Source organism: Dermacentor andersoni, chromosome 2, assembly GCF_023375885.2.
Source record: "Dermacentor andersoni chromosome 2, qqDerAnde1_hic_scaffold, whole genome shotgun sequence".
NCBI classification, from domain to species: domain Eukaryota; kingdom Metazoa; phylum Arthropoda; class Arachnida; order Ixodida; family Ixodidae; genus Dermacentor; species Dermacentor andersoni.
Genome location: NC_092815.1, coordinates 86,634,731 through 86,655,641, shown reverse-complemented (window position 1 = coordinate 86,655,641; position 20,911 = coordinate 86,634,731). Strand labels below are relative to the sequence as shown.

Below are 20,911 nucleotides of genomic sequence, written 5' to 3'. Positions count from 1 at the left end.
AGATAAATGACTTTTTTTCTTTGCGTCCCGAGTGACAGTGTAACGAGCAAAGGGACAGCGCTGTAGTAATGACCAAGCGTTCACTTGTCTCTCACCTGGCGCTGTTATCATGTCGCCTTCCTTAATTTGTGCTCTGGTATTTCATTTCTTTTCTTTTTCGACACAGTGCTACCATGGGGACAGTGGAACGACCCTTGAGGTACAGGTCAGCAAAGAACAGCAGAGTGTTAGAGGGAGCAAGGGTCAAGACTCCTGCACTTGTTATATAGCATTTCTGCGGTTCGCACGCAATGCCTCATCGCTGTAATTCGGTCTTGAGTACGTTCGCCAACTGTATAGGACGCCGCAGTGGGGATTATCACGAACTGAAGCGTATATGCGTATGCCTCGAAGACACTGCAGGTACCGCCGATGTGCGGACATAGCCGATGCTCTCTTTATGGTTGCCAGTGAACCAAAACATTTTACCCTGTTCTTACACCCTATGTCTCAACTGACAAGGAGCAAGCTGGAAAGGTTTGTATCGTCCGCACGAAAGCGTGGGTAAATTTTTTTTCTTACTTGATTCGTATTATACGTTTCACCATATACGAATACCCTAGTGCAGACGGGAGGGAGCCGAATTTATGCCGGGAATATCCGCTTCGACATCACTCGTTTGAGTTCTTGCGCTCTTTCATATTTGTTGATGCCCTCGCAGTCGCTCATTTCGATCTGAACAACAACAGCGCAAAACCAAGACGGGGGCGAAGGAAGTGACACACGAGCGCCAACTTTCAACGGATGCTGATTTAAGCGGGACAGAACATGTTCTTATGATCACGAAAGGGGCGTTTAATGAGATGCCTATAACGAGATAATTAATAACCAGCTAGCCAGCCGATGCGCCTTCCACCTCTTCTACACCAGTCTTACGTGAATCACTTATTGTTGAGGCGTAAACACAAAACGCGCATGACTAGACATTTACATGTATGTATGTATGTGTGTATGTATGTATGTATGTATGTATGTATGTATGTATGTATTTATGTATGTATGTATGTATGTATGTATGTATGTATGTATGTATGTATGTATGTATGTATGTATGTATGTATGTATGTATGTATGTATGTCCGTATGTATGTATGTATGTATGTATGTATGTATGTATGTATGTATGTCCGTATGTATGTATGTATGTATGTATGTGTGTATGTGTGTGTGTGTGTGTGTGTGTGTGTGTGTGTGTGTGTGTGTGTGTGTGTGTGTGTGTGTGTGTGTAATTATTTCGAAAGTGTTGTCATCCTGGCAATTCGTTCCAAGTCCACGGCTAGAGAGAGAGATGAAGAGGAAAGGAAGGGAGGTTAACCAGATATCAGTCTCCGGCTTGCTACCCTACACTGGGAATGGGAGATAGGGGTTAGAAAGAGGACAGAGAGGACAGCGTTTTAAAAAAAAGAGAACACGCACACACGGAGGCACACCCACACAAAAGGCGTTCTAGTGGAAGACGTTCACAAAGGCCGGTAGATCGCAAAAAGCGTAATAGTGCTTGCACGGCCTTCTTCTCTGACGGTAGGTCCTGTCGATGGTGTAAAATTATTTTTTCCGATAGTGGTTGGTCGTCCAGCTGGTAAAGTTCGTGGCGAAGGCATTCCCTCTGTGGACTGTACTGCGGGCAGGTGCACAAGATATGTTCAATCGATTCTTTATAGCCGCAGTGTTCACAGGTTGCGGTGTCGGTCATCCCTATGCGGAATGCATAGGCTTTGGTAAAGGCAACGTCCAACCATAGTCGATATAAAAGCGTGGCGTCTCCACGGCGAAGCTGTGATGGCGCTCCAAGACTTAATGTAGGATCAAGGAAGTACTGTCGCGTATTTCTTAATCCACGGGGCTAGAATTTGTAAATTGCAATATAGGTCATAAGGTAATTAGCTTAAAAATAATTAGTGATTTTTTGTAATTAGTAGATTATGCATTTTAATCGTTTTTTGCAAGTAATATCCGCCTCTTCGAGTAGATCAGCTCATGAACTAGAACTATTTGCCACGGGCAGCTTTTAACAATTTTTGAAAGTGTTCGCTGAAACACTCTATATGAATTAAAAGCAAGTGCGCATGTCAGCAGTCATGAATACGAAATTGATCTAGAATCAGCCAGAAGGAACGCAAGTATTTTCTCCAATAAACCAACAGATTACCAACTGATGTATAATAAGTCCAGCCTGTCAGTAATTTCGGCCTGAATTATCTTTCTGCCTATAGTCGGTGACAGCCTACTAATTACAAACAAGCTGAATCTACAAAAAACAGTAATAATAATAATAAGAAAGAAAGAAAGAAAGAAAGAAAGGAAGAAAACGAAAGGAAGGAAGACCTAAGACTGCTTACGTGTGAGCATGCGAAAGCCTTACAGTCGCTTTCGTGAAATATTTTTTTCTGCGCTTTCCTTGTCCCCACTAGCTCTCGCCTGCGTTTTAACTGTGCCTCGGTAAAGCCAAATGAAACGCGCTCGCTTGCCCGCGAGGAGTTCATAAGTCGAAGGACCGTTCAGCGGGGTTCAGTTGTACATTAATGCTTTTTGTTTTATAGAATCATGACGTGGCGCCACCTCCTACCCATTGGCCGTGCCGTCACGTGCCCAACGACGTTCGCACTAGGCCACGCGTTCAGTAAGTCAGACGGCTGCGACGTGACGTGCGCCATGACGCACGCACTAGGCACATACTATTTACTCAACCTGTCACGTGTAGCCGCCATGGCGTCGGAGAAGCGTGCTCGTGCCTCACCCCAGAGGACCGGGTTCGATTCCCACCCAGACCGAAACTTATCTATTCTTTTCAAAGGCATTAACCTACTTTTGTTTACAGGAACCTCCCTGATAAATTTGACGTCAATTCGAGTATTCCTTATGTGGTTTTATCTTTGCCGTCGGCCATTTTTGGTGCCATCATTCGCTCACGCCGTGGACTAAAACGCCGGATTTTCGCGTAATGGGGCATATAATGCTTCGGCATTAAAACGCAGTGCGCCTGCCTTTCACCTCTGACACATATAGCCGGCCCAGGTGTTCTCAACTCCCGGCCTAATGACTTTGCTCTGATAAAGTAAATGCTAGAGTAATTTTAAAATAAGAGCTCTTTGCGTCAAGCTAAAATATTACGTTTTGCCGAGTAATATCGCATGACCCATGAAATTTACCACAAATATTCAGGTTTGATCCGGAAACCAGTGACATAAAGGCAGATTTGTACTGAGAATGAAGCCGTTTTCAACACGCATTACCACTTGACGTCAAAGAAGTAAGGGAACCTGGTTCGAGGTAGACAGTATATATATATATATATATATATACTTGCTAGTGCGTTAGCATTCTCAGGGTACTTCACGCACTTGGTGGGGGCTATGTATATATGTTTCTATGTTTGTGCTTGTGTATGTTTGCATGTTTACCTAACCCTTTTCCCGCGTATACCTCAACCATTGGGTAGTTCATGGTCGAATGGGTAGCGCACCGGGATTCTGTGCTGAGAGAACGGGGTTCGAAACAAACCGCCGAACCGTTAACTTGGGCGGCTGAGTATGCGGCAATGTGTACACATGTACCGCTCTTAAACAAACCTCTTTTCACGAGACTGGGTAGGTAGCACTGTTCAGTGAAACTCTTTGACGTCAACTTGGAGCACTGGGTACGTGCTGAACCTCTTATATGAAAAGTGCCGCGCGACTGGCCGCTCGAGGCACTTTGCGCTGTTAAGAATGGCCATCTGCGGTGCAAGATTGCCACCCGCTTACGACTATAGGCGGCAACATCCCGGCGCTGCTAAGGACGGCGAGCTACAGTGCAAGATTGCCGCCCACTTACGACTATATGCGGCAACATCCCGGCGCTGCTAAGGACGGCGAGCTGCAGTGCAAGACATGCCACAGCGTGACTAAATCGACTTTCTGACGGGACGAGTTCGGCGGGCCAACTATTGTTCCCAAACTCCCCAACGCGCTACCCGGAACGGCTCCGAGTTCTACGGGGCCCTCTGACGTCGGTTCCGGACCTTCGAACGTTTGTGCTTTTGTGTGCGTAGACCGTCCTGCGGGAGACGGCTGGTTTGTGAACGTTCGCCGCCTTGTATCGCGGGAGGACCGAGTGTTTAAAAACTGCTGTTGTGCGGATGCTCGACACACTTTCCTTGAGCAGTCATGTTGGACTGACATTTCTCTCAAGCAGTCATGTTAGACTGATGTACTTTCTAAAACAGTCATGTTAGACTGATATAAATATTGTAAATAAACCCATATTCCTCGTTCTCGACGAGAAGCAGTCCTTCCCTTCATCAACGTCCTCAGCGTGGATAAGTTTGACGACGGCATGGGCCAGCTACCTTCTAATTCATGCCAGACTCCAATCTTGACAACGGATCACGAGCGACGGGATTGAGCCCCCAATCCTGACAGCGTGCATTCGCGGGTTTCTTTCACGCTCGGAAAAAACACTTTTATGTAGCACGTAGCAACAGAAAGCTGTATCGGGAGTTTTTCATGTTGCGCTACAATTTTCTCATTCACGCTTTTCATCCAATTACAATATTGGAGGAGTTGATTAATTAATTAAGACTAACTATGTAATTGGGCGGAATGCAAAAAAAAATCTGAATATGTCCAACCGATGGCAAACAACAACGTTACCTTGGTTCTGTCCAGCATTTGCATATATTTTTGAGTCTTGGTGCATGATAGTTGGGACGTACACCCTGTATATACACAAACACACATCGTTCATGAGCCAATCACACCAAGTATGATTAGCTTTACGTAGATGTCAATTGGAGTTAAGTCTGCCCTTTTCTTGAAAACCTCTGTTATCCAAACCAGAAATAAGAATGAAAGAATGACATCTTTATTGAAAAGGCTGGTGCTCTCTCCTATGCTGTAGGGCTTGCGGAATTCATTTGCGGGAATGTGGAGGCAGAGGGAGGGTAAGCATGTAATGGTTAGTCAGCCGCCTGCGTGGGCCTCACAGTCTGAACAGCAAACCAGACTCGTCAGCGAAGTCCAGAAGCGAGTCGTACACTGCACGCTTATCATCGAGTCGGGCCGTCCGCTGAACGGAACAGGCCTCATAAAGATCGAAATCGTCGTCATGTCTAGGTATATTGGCGACGTATCTTTTTATGAGCCTTGTGCTCCCAGAAGAGGTGTTTGGCCGTGGAATGGCATGGTGCGCAGCTGTCGGAGCACGGCTGGTCGAACTCCATCGATGTGTCCTCATCTTCGTTGTGCACGGGTTCCTCTTCGTCCCTTGGGAATATAGGACCTCCAGCGGGCAACGACATCGGGGGTTAGGGCAAAACCCGATTCTAGGCGGTGGAGAAATATATGCGAAGTGGGCGTACCGTCTTGCGCAAAGAAAGACGAAGAAGGGCGCGCGAGCTTCGAGTTCCGCTCGGAGCGTGCTAAAAGCGGAGCGTGCCAGAAGCGCAGCCTGTCCAATTTCTGCCAGCTCAGTCCTCACCTTGGAACGCCACTAATACGAGTAAGTGGCGCTCTTTTTGCTCCCCTTTCGACTCCTTTGCTGTTCATTTAAAGCTGGCATCTGCTAGCGTACTGTATTGAAGTTGGCTCGTTTCGGGTCTGCTTTAGCCACAGCGATGTACTCGGCGAGGAGTATTCTAAGCCTAAGTGGAACCTGCATGTCTTACCTTTTTGCTCACGCTGAACACTCTCCTTTATCCCTGCTTATCTTCAAGCACCAGAACTCCCGCACATTTTCCTGTGGATTGATTTCTTGCTACGGCCACTCGGGGAATTAGCTCTCACATCGAAGTTTCTTGTCTCTGTCGCAGATAAGAACTTCTTAGGCTGCATGGCGATGACCATTTGCGAGGGCCACAAGGAACAGCAGCGGCTTCAACGCCAGCCGGATAGCGAGGGGAAAAGCGGCCTGTCTACGTACATCCATGACTGCGAAGACACATGCGTCATGAAGCGCACCGTCATCAGCGATGATGCCTTCGACAATATTCCCGTGGCGTCGCCTAGCACTCTGCTGCCCTTCTCGGGCGTGGCGCCGCCTTCTATCCGCGACCTTGGGTTAGCGCGACCGTTCAGCACCGGCCTCTGTTTCGTCGTCGACGAACGCGTACACTGGACCGAGAACAACGCCAAGCTCGATTCGCAGCTTGCCGTCTACGATTGCTATATTGATGTTCTCAGGAAGACCGAGCACGCTCGATTCCTGCGATGCCCAGAGAGAACCGGTAGCTACCAGGACACCCAAGAGAAAAACAGCAGCGTTACGGGTGAGCCGAACGCCGGCGTCTACAGCGACGACAACGACGACGATGACAAGGAGGCACTGCTTTGCCGCGAAGAACACCGAGAGCTGCGGCAATGCACTGCTGGACCCGACAGCCGCCGAGCATGACCCGTGGAAAGGATTCGGTGACGGGCACTACGGTCCCGTGGTCATTACTTACGGGACGGTGTCCGTCGGCAGTACAGTTCCCAACAGGCGTTGCCCTCACGGCAGACCGTGCGGTGCGTGTCATAGTAGCTGTGCCTGCTGAGCACACAATTCGAGGATACCGAGCTGCGATAACAACCCGAGCCGTCGCGCGCATGGACGCGCCAACAAACTTGATATCCTGGCGAAGAATCACGGGCGTGGGTTCTAAACCACGGACTCGTTTACCTCGTAGATGCCTCTGGATCAAAGTTGGCGAAATGAACGTTGTGCAAAGTTTGTTAAAGCTTGTTATCTTTGTAAAATATGTATAAATATTACATTAAATTATTTTGACCCTGCGCATGGTAGTACGGTGTGTTCTTGATGTAATGCTTTTATGCCATGAACAACTAACTGTCAAGGGGGGTGGGAAGGGTTAGACAATTGGGAGTACAGAATAAAAGGTGCGCCGTCAGTAGTTTTTCTAGGAGTCTTCCTCCCGTAGAATAGCTAGATTAACATGGTTTTCACAATGATTTCCCTCTTGAATGTTCTACGACAGGGCGCTGACGTGACTGTCCACGAACTTTAGACTTATTGGCTAATGTCGATTTGGTTTAAGCGAATGAGAAATAGTAATAGCGTAGGGTTGCATAATATGTTTGATACTGAGCTTAGTATATACAAAGCAATGGCGGAGGCTTTGAATAACTGTTAATAACTTGTTTCATCGACACATTCAAGCTCGCGGGAATATTCATCGAGGAAACACGGTAACATATTCCCGTTCATTTTTACCCAAAACTAGCCGTCACTGGAACCACCTGCCATCCTCAGCCGTCAGTCTTACTAACCCAGAAAGATTCGGCGAGGAACAACCGTCTGTTGCCGGCATTAAAAAAAAAAATTCATCCTATCCTATCCTATCCTATTCTATCCTATCCTATCCTATCCTATCCCATCCTATCCTTAAGAGGTCCCTTTGATGTCTTTTTCTTTTTGTTTTTGCATCTTCTTTTCTTTTTTCTTTGGCGCGTGTATGCATGCATAGCGCAATGATCTGTATGTCACCATTTCATTCCATGTACCTTATGTCAACATGTCATTCTCTTTCATTCATTTCTGTTTTGCTGCTTTTTTGCCCTCCCCTCCACAATGCTGTAAAGCCTTCAGAGTACAACAAACAAACAAACAAACAAACAAACAAACAAACAAACAAACAAACAAACAAACAAACAAACAAACAAACAAACAAACAAACAAACAAACAAACAAACAAACAAACAAACAAATAAACAAATACACAAATACACAAATACACAAATACACAAATAAATAAATAAATAAATAAATAAATAAATAAATAAATAAATAAATAAATAAATGCTGGTACCACCACCATCCAAGAACCCAGACTATGCGCTGTCAATCTCATGGCTTGCTTCAAATTGATAAATGGCAACGGTCGAAGATCGAAAAGCAAAAGTGTCATCTGCAGAATAATGGAAGCAGTCTTGGCGAAGAAAAACGAAATCCTGCATGCAAGCAGACTTCGTAATAGTATGCTGAAAACAACGCTGTAATTATGCACAAAGAATGATTGTGCAAAGTACGTCAGAAGGTGATCGCCAAAGTCAAGCGACAGACTTCTCTGTTAACTCTACAATGCTGTGATGCGTTGAATGATGTGATGTTGCGCTTTCTTCAGAATGGCCCATTTTACAAACAATGTGCATGCATTGAAACCTTTGCTAAGACATATCGGGCCCTGCTATCAGGATCGGCCTACGAAGTCTCACCCTTTCTGAGGGGCTGTATTCTCGAACGATCAGTGTCGGCGATACCACCACTTCCGCTTGACGAAGTACACGGCGCTTTGTGCGATTCGAGCGGTTTCACTTAACCAGCCAATAAGCTCCACCGGTTTTGCTTAAACAGCCAAGTAGTGTGCACTGAAAGGGATATCTCCGACAATGACCATCGGAGAATACGTCCCCAGCTTTGACAGAATAAGGGCTTCGACAGCGTCACCGGGATCAGCCCAGTTTACTCGGCCACACAGCTGTACAGGCAAAGTGGGATAAGAGTCACAGAAAGCCCCACAAAAACAAACAAACAACGATCGAACGAAACAAACAAGGAAACAAATGAGCAAAGAAAGAAAGAAAGAAACAAACAAACTAAGAAAGAGGGAAAGAATCGGCAGGCTTCAGTGACTCTTCCGGCGCTTAATTATTTACTGCGCTATCTTAATTATTTACCGCTATCATATGAAGTAGTCGTAGTAGAAAGGAGAAAAAAAAAGAAATGCGGCAGACTCAATTGTAGTCTACATAACGCAAAGCATTCATGATTTGCATAGAGTTTCTCAAGCTCTCTAGAGTTTCTCAAGCTCTATAGAATTTCTCAAGCTCTGGATCGGCTCACTTAAATCGCGAGATACACGACCCGCCTGCCCTCCCGCGAAAGAGCGGCTGCACTCGGAGAAAAATGCTCGCATTAAAATTTCATTAGTGTTTAGTTAGTTTGTTCGCAGGGGGTGGAGTTAGTTATTCCCAGAGTTCAGGACCCCTTTTGCTGTTGCACTCTGTCTGGCCGGTCCATCAGTCCTCGCTGGTCGTCCAGGACTCTGCTAGAAAGAGCACATTCTCATTGGGAGTGCATGGTATATAATACAGCAGCTTGGACGAGTGGTTTAGGGCATTTTCACGTGGACTGGTAAAGATTTGGGTGTCTTCCGCAAGAAAAGGGCATCGGTCTCCCTACCGAGTAGGATAGAAGGCGTGCCGGAGCACGGAGCTGCAGGGAACGTATGGCTAGTTTCTTCTGGACGGGCTAGTTTCGCGTATAGTGTAGAGGGTGTTCTACGAGACAGCTAGTATGCAGTGCTGTAGTATATGTGCGTATGGTGAGTGGTGTCCGCTCCAGCCTGTCTAGTTAGGGCTGGCCTCTCGGTGGAGCTCGGAGGGTGACACCTCGGGCTGTCGTATGAGCACGCTCATTGCCAGGGAGGGGAGCATGCCCAGCTTCAATCTAGGTGGACAGGTGGGAGTTGTTGGTTTCTGTGTAGGATTTTATGAGTGGTCAGGGAGGTAAGTTCTTGTGCCTATTTTGGACAAGCTTGTTGCGAGTATAGCATAACCTTTATTCGTTCGTCGGTGAGTGGGGGGTGGGGGGGTGGGGGGGGGGGGGTGTTCAAGTCGCTCTGTCCGGGGTTTACTTTCTGAGATTCAATTAATTCTGCCGCGGTGTTATGTAGGCCTATATATTTGCAATAGTGCAGTCGTTAGGACGTGGATGGGGATGCCCGCTGCCGTTTTCACTGCTGTGCATATTACGATGGCTATATGGCTGCATCGTTTCTTTCTGTGTGAATCGGTGATTAGGCACGTGATAGCTAGGTGATGCAGGTTATGATTAAATATGATGCGGTTGATGTCCGATTCCTTTAGGCCTAGATGACGGCTGGTGATCGTTCAGATAATGCTAATTATCTGGCTAACTTGTTTTGAGTGTCGCGCCGGGGTGTACGTAGCCTTTGCGTTTGTTTGAATTACAGGATCGAAGCTATCGTAGCCTGTTTAAGCTTGTTAACGGGTTCACCCTCGACAGTGAGCGGTGAAGGTCAGTTCTTTTCTTTCTTTATTTTTTTTCGGGGGGGGGGGGGGCATTTTCTGGCTATGAGCAGTTCCGAATTTCTGTGCTGTGCACTTTTGTAGTCCTGCTCGTGCATATATATTGTTGGGTGGCGTTCTCTGCTGCTTGTAGCACGTCCTGTATATTTCTTCATCTGAGCCTCTGACGTGGGCCAGGTGGTAAATGACATGCGCGTACAGCATCCGAAGAACAATTTCCTTGCGATGCTCAAACGGCCGCAATTGTCCGCTACAGGCGTTCGGGGCGACATCTCGTGGCGCTCGTTACGTTCAACCACAGTGCAACGTTCTGGTCTCGCATCGCTGTTCCCGTCAAAGGCAAGAGGCATGACACGTCCATCAATATTACGTTTCCGCCGACGTGCACATGCGTCGGCAGCTGGGTAAGACGCAGTCGATCAGCGCACAGCTGCGAGTGTTATTGTTGGCCAGTCAGCTTCGCAAGGTGTTGCCGCGAGCACCGTGGCTCACGTCTACGTATTAAGCTATTCCGTAAACGGAAAGTAGGCGTCCGGTTAAGCAACTCTTACGCCGAAAGTAAGCATTATTCTAGGTTAAAACCGAACGAGAACACAAGCACCAGTGAAAAGAGGACTGTCGTTTGTCATCACTTTGCTCGTCCTATTTCTTTCTTTCTTTCTTTCTTTCTTTCTTTCTTTCTTTCTTTCTTTCTTTCTTTCTTTCTTTCTTTCTTTCTTTCTTTCTTTCTTTCTTTCTTTATAGCGCTAGAACAATTCGTAGTCTCAAACAGCGGAGACGAGAGTGCTGCTAGCGTTTCTAAAATTAGTTATTTCGATATCAAGAAAATATTCGTGCTAAACAAGAAAAATTATTTCACGTATACCGTCTTCCGTCTTCCAAAAAACAAATCTCCTTGTTTTCCGTAAAGAAAGATGAAGATCGCGTGCACAAAACCGCACGTGAGCTTGCGTTCCACACCGAGCGTGCCAGAAGCGGAGCCTGCCACGTTTCTGCCAACTCCGCTCTCACCTTGCAACATCGCCGAGACGAGTAAGTGGCGCTTTTCTTTATCAGCATCCGCTGCTTCACTGTTCGATTATAGCTGACATAGTGCCGCCCTGCTCTACAGCGGCGAAACTATAGCGTCTAGAGCACTGAAATTGGCTCGCTTCGTGCCCACGTACTTTAACCACAGCGATGTACTCGGCGAGGTGAGTTCTAAGCCTATGTGGAACCTGTCTTAATCTTTTTAACTGCGCTGGTTGTGTGCACGGACTTCTTCGGAAGTCTCAGTACGACCGTACACATTCCCCACGAATTGATTTCTCGCTACGGCAATCGAAGAAGTATATTCCTCACATTCAGTTTTCTGTCTCCGTCGCAGATAAGAGTTTATTGCGGCTTCCGCACGATGGCCATTTGCCGTACCCGCGAAGAAAAACGGCGGCAGCGTCGAAACCAGCTGGATGGTGCGGCGAAGAGCACCCCGTCTACGTACAACCATGACAGCGAAGACATGGGCGTCGCGTATACCGACGTTAGCGACGGCGGCTTCGGTATGATCTCGGTCGCGTCGCCTAGCACTGCGCCGCCGTTCTCAGTCGTGGCGCCGCCTTCCGTCCGTGACTCAGGGTTGCCGCGTCTGTTCGGCCTCTGCCCCGGTGTCGTCGCCGATGAACATGTCTGCTACTGGACCGAGAAGTACGACAACATCGTGGTCGACTTGCAAGCTGCCATCCACGATTACAACATCGATGCACTCCCGAAGACCCAACACGCTCGATCACTGCAGCGCCGGGAGCCAACTGCTAGCTACGAGAATGTCCACGAGAAAAAGAGCAGCGCCATGGGTAAGCCGAACGCTGGCGTCTACGGCGACGACGACGACGATGAGGCACTGCTGTGCGCGAAGAACACCGAGAGCTGCGGCAACGCACTGCTGGACCCGACAGCCGCCGAGCATGACCCGTGGGGAGGACTCGGTGACGGTCCCGTGGTCATTACTTACGGGACGGTGTCCGTCGGCAGTACAGTTCCCAACAAGAGTTGCCCCCACGGCGGACCGCACGATGCGCGTCTTGGTCGCTGAGCACCGAGGACCACACGAGCCCGTGCGGTCGTGCGCCGCGTAATCGAGCCATCATTCACGTGACAACAGGAAGCCGCCAGCTATGGTATCCAGAAGCAGGATCACGGGCGTGGCTTCCGAATCACGGACTCGTTTACCTGGTGGACGCCTCCGGGACGATGTCAACCAGAACGAGTGTTCCGTAAAGTTTGTTGACGCTTATCTTGTTTGAAAAAATGTCTGTATAGCACGTTAAAATTATTACCCTCCACGTGGTGGTACAGTGTTTTTGATGAAGTTGTAATGCTTCTATTTATCCAATTTTCGATCACCAGCCTTGACAACGATCATGTGTGTTGGAAGGCGTACCGGCATTGGCAGTAAGGGCGCGCCGTCAGAACAATTTCAAGCAGTCTCTCTCTTTCCCGAGACAAGTCAAAGGAGGAGTTCAACACTATTTTCCTTCGTTGCTTAGTTATCTCCCTCTTGCATTTTCTTCTTCGAGAGAGAGCATTACTTTCTGGCCTTTCTCGAATGAATGAATGCGAATGGGAAAGAGAAATCGGGTGGAATTGCATAGCATGTATGGTGCTGAGGGGGTGCGAAAAAAATTTCACCAACACCTTAACGTTCGCGGGAATCGTTGATGATCCCGCAACTTTCCAATGAACCCCGGTGAGCATCTACCAATATTGTGGCTCGCTACCAAGGGTAACGGGTATGGACAAAAATGGCCATCGTCAGGGACCGGAAGGCCACGCAGCTTAGTTTCACTAGATATATATTTACCGAAGAAAAATATTTCCGACGATTACGGTACACCCGAATGCGAATTTTGAGCGCAGCTTTATACATGTTTTCATTTCGCGATATACTGAGGCAGAGAATGTGTGACCTAAGTCACCGCACCGACTGGCAGTGGGCCAGCGCTGCCAGCGCCTCCGCAGAGGGAAAGGCAGTATATATACGGGGACGCTGACATGATGAGCGGCATCGGAGCCAGCTGTGAAGGACGGCGATGACGAAAGCGCGAGCGATATATTGAGGCAAAGAATTTAAGATCGAAATCAACGCACCGACTGGTAGGGGATCGATACCGTCAGCGCCTTCGCAGAGGGAGGGCAGTATGGGAACGCTAGCATGATGAGCGGCGTCGGAGCCATCTGTGGAAGAAGACGATCGACGACGACGACGACGACGACGACGAACGCGCTAGCAGTGACACGCACGCGTTCGCGCCGGTGCCGACGCTCAATCCAGGAACGGGCGCCTAATAGTTGCGCTCTAATAAATTAGTCATATTCAAGCGACACTTCAGGTGTTTAATTTACTGCGATACCAGCAGCCCCTCGCAGGATCTCACAGCTGACACCGCCGTCTTGTCTCCAAATAGTGGCTCATATATGCGTGGGATTGGCCGAGAAGCGGGCGGTTTCAAGTACATTTATTAGTATCAAAACGAAAACTAAATTTCTGCACAATATTGCGACGCAGACTTCTTTCTTGTCGGCTACAGGCGCTCAAGGCGACACCTTGTGAGGTTTTCCGTGTTCAACTGCAGCACAGTGCATTAAAACGTCCCTTAAAGAAAGGGCAAATTTTCATTAATTAAATTAAAGAGGTCTTACTGTCCAAGGAAATGGAAAGAGGCTTTAGACGTCCATCAATATTACGGTTCCGCCGGTGCATTTGCGTCAGCAGCTTAGGAGGACGTAGTCGATCGCAGCACAGCTCTGCATGTTATTTGCATGTTAAACAAGAGACAGGCGTGCCGATAAGGAACTTTGCATTTGGGTAAGTCGAGAGTAAACATCATTCTAGAAAAAGAAAGAAAACAGGTACGAGTGACGAGAGTACTGTCTTCCGTCATTACTATTAAATGCGATGCATTTCTTGACGAACATTTGCCACTTTGACAGTATCTATCTAGCCGCCTACATCTTGGTGCTCTCATGATCTTCGTGATCTTCGTGTGTACCGAAATTGGCATAGTATGACAAGAGTGCATGACGAACATAGATGATGGGTCATGACGTGAATATCATGACATGTGTGTCATATGTAGGTCATTAAAAAGCCGTCTACGTCTTGGTACTGTCATGGGCGTTTCGTTATCCTGGTATGTACCAAAATTGGCATAGTATGATAAGAGTGCATTACGAACATAAATGATCGGTCATTACATGAATATCATGATATGTGTGTCATGTAGGTCATGAAACAGTCACCTTCGTATTGGTGCTCTCATGGTCGTTTCGTTAACTTGGTAGGCTCCCCGCACACTGCTTCGCATAACATCGATTCCCACACGGTGTGGGATCGGCCGGCTTTTAATACATTACCACGCGCGGTTCGTGGCCTATCCTCCACAGTGGGTTTGTACCGTTACACAAGGAGTCATCATCATCATCACAACCAATGGAAACGCTGCGGGTGTCTCTAAGGTCCACGCGCCTAATGAAACTTTGTGAATACCCTTAGTGCTCGCTCGTGTGTGTGCGCCTGTATAAGAGAGAGAACGATAAAGGTCACTGTGTATACCATAATCAACGACCTGCACATGAAGTCGCATGCCCTCGTTTCTGACGACTCCGACTTATCAATAAAGTCTGCATCCCTCTCTTAACCAGAACAAGCCCAACCACCTTTGCACTGCTAATGTATATAATACAGACGGCGTCCTTCCTGCCAAGCTCCCGTCTTCACCATGTCGTATACAATACCGAGTGCAAGGCCGCTGAGCCATGGGTTGGCGCCGTGGACATTTCGAGAAGCATGCAGCGTCAGAAACGCCGAGCTGCGAGGAGGAAAGGTATAGCGTGGCTTACGCAAAAGTCCGCGGTCGAGCCGCAGCTTGCTAAGTTCGGTGTCCGTGAGCCGAGTGCGGCTAAGCCATTCCTGCAACCGGGCGCTTGTTGCTAGGACAGCGTGTGTATGGGGCTCATTGCAAGCCCAAATCACCACGTTTTTGTGCAAATCGCGTTCTCCGAGTGTTCTTAAAAACCACGCTTTCTTCGCGAGCCCTCCCGGACTCTATTGACCTCGGTGCTCCAACCATTAGGCCACAACCGCGCGTACACTCCTGTCGTGCCAAAGCCAACTATAGCTCCATGAGATGATTGCCGTGTGTGTGTGTGTGTGTGTGTGTGTGTGTGTGTGTGCGTTGCGTGCGTGCGTGCGTGCGTGCGTGTGCGTGCGTGCGTGCGTGTGTGTGTGTGTGTGTGTGCGTGCGTGCGTGCGTGTGTGTGTTTGTGTGTGTTTGTGTGTGTGTGTGTGTGGGCACACACACACACACACATTGGGTAGGACGGGTACTCGAGAGCACATGGGCGCGCACGCCAAGGACGCACCAATAAATGGACACGTTCATAACTGTTGATTTAACAGCGTCTCGAAAGCTTCACTTCGTATTGGTTCCGAGATGTACGTACGTTGGGTCCCCACAACTTTTGTTTTGCTTATTGCCGAAGGACGCACTCGGGATTGCGCGTGGTATACGGTCGCTTGTTGGGCAAGACGAGTGTCTCAAGTTCGCCTCCAGGCCCAACCCGCATATGTATACGCGCAGCGTCAGCGTCGCGAGCTGAGACCGCGCGTCAGTATGGCGCTGCCATCCCATACTACATATTTATCCTCTTTGCTAGCGCTGTGTTGCTACGCTCGCGTAATTCGTTGTATTTCGCCCAGACGAATATGCTATGTGTTTGGTTATTCTGTTTTCTCCGCCAAATTACGGGCCGGCTCATTGTTGTGTCCCCGTCCTAAAGCATGCCTACCTATATTTCGAACAGGAAGGGTGAGAATGGGGTTGGGCATACCCAAATAATTATTTAGAGACTTCCACAAACGCTGCATGCTTGGGAGCTAAGAGTTGTGGAGAAGCGGCAACGCTTTAATAAAACGTTTCTACGTGCTGTTTTACTTCGCGAGAGCGCAGTTTGTTTCCTATTTTTTACCTGTCTCACGCTCAAGAATATTTAGGACGCATTCTTCTCTCGCTTCAGATGTTGGAAGTGGGGAAGAAAAGAACAGAAATGTAATTTGGAATTGCAAATCTTCGCTGACCGACCTGACCTCTAAAGTCGCCGTTGTGCATGCTGCATTCCCTCCACTTCAGGTCAGTTCACACGTCAGTGGCGAAAACGCTGCAACCACGGGGCGCGACCCACATTGCCAGACGTCTTCACTTCGAGTAGCAGCTCGCGCTTCGGCAACTCGGAGCAGCGTGGGAGACGTCGCCGCTGTCACTGGCGACGATCTCGAACGCGTGCATGCGGCGCCCATTAGGGCTCCGGCTTCCCGTCTTGCTCCCCCGCGCTTCTTCCTCAGTCAACTGCGCGGGCTCATTAGTGACACGCAAGCGGCTTCCGTCCATTAAAGCGCCAGCGCACAGGCCGCGTCGCCGTCATCTCTGCCTTCGGTTTCGTGGCGTGCGTCTACGGCGAAACGCCGATGTGAGCGATGGCTTCCCGATTAGTTACGGAAGCGATGGCCGTCACGAGGTGTACAGCGAGGTTATTACGTGGTAGGCCACCGCTTGCGTTGCGGTCAGCTTGCACCGAAGCTGCTACTGGAATCTGGATGTACGTGAGTTCCGCGGAGACAAAAAGCGATGGGAACAAAATATTCGGTCCTCCGTGTGAGTCAGAAATCAGAAAGTCAGAAATCAAGTAACAGAAACAACGTATACTATCTCACCTGAACAAACTGACAAGTTTTCGTCCTTCGCACTCTCTCCGGCGTGCCCTCCATCTTAGGTACGCACATAAGCTTGCAGGTGTAATAATTAGCGTGATTGCGACATATTATACTGACATGAATTTTGTTTACGGGTGAGCTGAATACCTGGCTGCAAACACTCAGAAGTTTCAGTATATATGTACAAAGGTTATACCTGCTAGATACTCGTTTTTCTACTTGCACATTATGCATCGTTCGGTGTTTGCGTTCGATTACAAAGAAAGAAAGAAGGCTAACAAATTTACTGTGTGATAATTACAGGGAGATTACCTGGAGTAGGCTCATGTGACGGCATTGGTAGCCGATAAAAAGCATTTATGTCGTATTGAAAGTTCAAGAAATTCTCACGCGTGTTCATACATGTGAAGCCACCTGCCTGATGTCTGTGAGATTATCTAGAAAGCTGAAACGTACCCTTGTATTAAACTACATACATACCTTCACTCTGAAATGCGCAGCGCGCGAAATGGCATACAGTATGTGCAGCCGTCTTAAAATGTGAAACGTCAAAATGCTGTCCCCGATACAAGTGTCGCGAATGTGAAACACCAGACGTTTCCGTGTTTTACTACTGCCCTGAGACGCTGAATGTGAAGTATTGCCAACTGTACACGACTAGCTTGAAAACTGGAATGTGAAAAGCTGATTTCTGCATGCAAGCATGTATAGACCCCGTAAAACGCAGGCCTTGTCGTTGCTGTTTGCCTGCAGATGGCAAAAAGGCCACACACAGACACCCTTTCGTGCCGCACTTGCGCTCCACGTACATGTCTCGGAGCCACAACACGCGACCAAGAAGGAAAGCGCCGACTATTAATAGCATGCCAGCTTACCGAAAACACGACAGCGTGCCTTTGAGCGGACTCTAAAATTGTCCGCAGATCCATCAAAACGATACACGCATGGGCCTCGAACGAATGAACTCTGCTTTCGAAAAGTTCCAAGCTTCTCTCTGGGCAGTGTAAGAAAAAGGAATGTACGAGGAAGGAGCATGGCGCTCGCATTTCTTGTCGGCTCCGAGCGGTCAGCCCGCGGCCGTTCCATTGTGTCCGCAGTTTTCACGCGTTCCATCTCCCTCGCGCGCGTCTTGAGGTCGCAGCATCTGTATACTATACATACGCAAAGCTTATCGGCGACCCGCATCTGTCGTCCCTCGTGCTCCGCGTTCGCGCAGCAGCCTTGAGCCGCAGTATAAGTTATACCGCCGCTGCGTCGGCGTGCTGTTCCGACCGACTGCAGCGTGCACCCGCCGACGTTCTCCGGGATGCGCATGGGCGCGCGCGGGCGTGGTGCCGCTACTGGCTGCGCATAACCCCCCGCACCGTCTTGCTGCTCGGTGCTTCGGTTTCCCGGCGGCACGGAAAGACGGTGCCTCCTCCTGAGGCAAATGGCTTCGGCGTGAGAGCGGGCCTCGGGCCGGCGCATCTTAGCAGCACGGGCGTGACCGTCGTCGAACGTTCCCGCTTCGTCGATAATAGTGTTGAATGGAAGGGGGTGAACCAAAAAGAAATATGTAGACACCAAACGTCTTCCTCTAAACCCTGGTGGTAACGACGATGCAGTGTGGTCGATCGTCTTGCGGCAGGTGAGACACGATGAAGAAATTCAGAAAAAAAACTGCTAGAATAGCTTGTTGAAAACGGTTAGGGAGAAAAGTAGGGCGCGTTCTGTGGGGCCACAGGCGGTGCAGACCGATCTGCTCACGAAAATCGTTACATACTTTTTTTTATTATTATTATGCAGGTAGTCGGAGGGGAAAAAAAAGATCAACAGCAGACTTGGTGATGGTCTCGACTAAAAGGCTACTTCGAGACTAAAAGTATACCAGGAGAAGTAGAGATGCAGAGAGAGGGAAGAAGAAAGAAGGCAAGAAAAGTTGTGCATTGTGCATGACCGGTCAGACCTGACGAATCCGCCGTGCCTTGCCTGAAGGTATATGCGTTTCTAGGTCAGCAAATGTCCGCTTCATCAACTGTGCCAAGCAGTGACCGTTTCGCCCGTTTCGCGTTGTAATCACACTTGTGGGAGCACTGCGATACATTACGTTCATCAGGTGAACTTATTGTCTTCACCTTTTATTGGAGGCCAGACGTATGTTCCTCCGGCCAACTTCTTCGCCTCCTTTCTTGTTAAATCTCTCTCTCTCTCTCTCTCTCTCTCTATATATATATATATATATATTTTCAAGGCCGTCTGTACGACTGCCTTGAAATGGGAAACTTAATTTGCTACCTTCAGCGCGACTGTCTACGTAGATGTTATCGTCTGCCTGCCTGCAGACGGTAGGAAGGTCGCGGTGGAAGCTGTGTCGATTATCTTTAGATTATTTCGTCAGCAAGTATGCTTAGCGGGTAAACATGTTCGGGCAGGCTTTGCTGCTTATATTTAGAAATATAGAAAATGAAATAAATGTAAGAGGGAGCCACCAGGGATTGTTCGGCTGAGGGCGACCTTACGACGGACCAAGCGCACGATTACGGAAGCGCAAACCTGCTTGCACCTTAAAATCTGGCGAGGCAGTTCACTTCTGCACTCATCACTATACGTGCTACATTGCGTCGCTTTTCGTCAAACTGGAAACTGTTCACGGACCAGTCCACAAACCGCTCCCGGAAGCTAGGCCAGAGCGACCTAGCAGAGAGAAGTCGAAAGAGAGCCGATGATATTGTTGCAGGTGTGACAGAAGTTGCGTTACGATTGCAGCCACTGGGATGCCTGTTACTCCCCTGGTTCCCTGATGCTCTTCTGGGTGCCACCTCGAAGAGTTCGTCTGTCAGGGAAGCTGCTTTGCCACGTACAACGACCCCTACCGCGTTTTGCGCCATGTCGCCGAAGTCGCCTGTAAGATTGCTCCGATCAAACCTATATATACGGCGCCGTACGTACAAATGATATCACAGAGATAGTTCGTACGCTCGGTCGACTCAATTCTCGACCCCTCATTCTGCACCCTGACCAGCCCCACGTCATTGATTTTCCACTGGGGGCTACAGTGCCATGTGAGGGAGAGGGACCAAAGCATCTTGTCAGACATTACGTACGAGACAAAGAAGTGGTGGATGTTCTTCCGCGCCATCTCGGATGCCGCTGTGGCTGTACCTCCCTTCGTTCTTCTTCTTGCGTTATCTCTCTCTCTCTCTCTCGTAAATATTTACGAGGACGCGCTTATGTGCAACAGTAGTACGACAACAATAGTACGACAGATGTACTGCCGGGTCACCTGGTAAGCATGAAGCTCAGCGCGAGAGGATGCAGGAAGAGGCTGAGAGCCGCCTGTCCCACCCACTCTGCTGTTTCCAACATCTCGATAGCGCGAACAGAGGCGGGCTTTATAGTAAATAAACGCCTACGATAAGAAGTGAAATCGTTATTAAATCAAATATAATGTGGCTTAACCACAAAACAACTCGTAGACCACGAAAGAAGCCGTAGCGCAGGGTTCCCGTCTGGGATTAATTTCGACCAAATTTGGGTTCTTTGACGCGTATGTAATGCGTGTACCGGAGAGTCTCTGCAAAGAATTTTGTGCTGCCTCTCTAGTCACTACGAAGCATCACTATAGCTGAATGTGCCATCATTGTAAGTTATGTTTCTACCTCAATACCTCATCGGATTGGGGCCGGGTCTCGAACCCTTGGCCTAGGGCTCAACAAAAGAGCGCCGCATTTCCACTGAGCCACCGCGACGGGTCAGCTACACGAGAGCGCACACATCCGTGAGTGGTCGGGAGGGCGCGCACTCCATCCCGGTATACAAGCGGCTGTTCCTCCTTCATATATGTGGCCCCCTTATCTCCTTCCGCATTTGCTTTGCGCGGAGGTAACGTTTACAGCCGCGCACGCGGGCGCGTCGACGAAGGCAAACGGGGCGTCCGGTGTCGGCGGCGGCGGCGGCACGCGTAAAGCATCCATCGGCCGCAGACAGCTGGGCGATTCCTCCTCACTTCGGCGTCGTCGTTGTCTTCGTCGCGGCTGTTGTCGCCGGGCGGTGCAGGCGCTCCGTCGTCGTCCTTGGCCCGGGCGTCAGCCGACGTCGCCCCCTCATCAGCGCCCATTTC

General features: G+C 48.9%; 2 protein-coding genes and 1 long non-coding RNA gene across 3 annotated transcripts in view; all 3 read left to right on the top strand.

Moving 5' to 3' along the window:
- Positions 1 to 20,911, top strand: part of LOC126541686 (uncharacterized) — a 219,438-nt gene that overhangs the window by 32,122 nt on the left and 166,405 nt on the right. The gene's annotated exons all lie outside the window — the stretch shown is intronic.
- LOC129387623 (uncharacterized) lies at positions 5,377 to 6,790 on the top strand. The gene is made up of 2 exons (XR_011892527.1): positions 5,377 to 5,517; positions 5,828 to 6,790. It is a non-coding gene; the product is annotated as an uncharacterized lncRNA (long non-coding RNA).
- Positions 9,639 to 12,385, top strand: LOC126541694 (uncharacterized). Its single transcript, XM_050188581.3, has 2 exons — positions 9,639 to 11,096; positions 11,431 to 12,385. The coding sequence occupies exon 2, from the start codon at positions 11,458 to 11,460 to the stop codon at positions 12,133 to 12,135; it is 678 nt and encodes a 225-aa protein (XP_050044538.1). The 5' UTR covers positions 9,639 to 11,096; positions 11,431 to 11,457; the 3' UTR covers positions 12,136 to 12,385.

Bases quoted from the DNA above. Each gene is read 5' to 3' on its own strand.
- LOC126541694 (XM_050188581.3), top strand. From the start codon at position 11,458: ATGGCCATTTGCCGTACCCGCGAAGAAAAACGGCGGCAGCGTCGAAAC.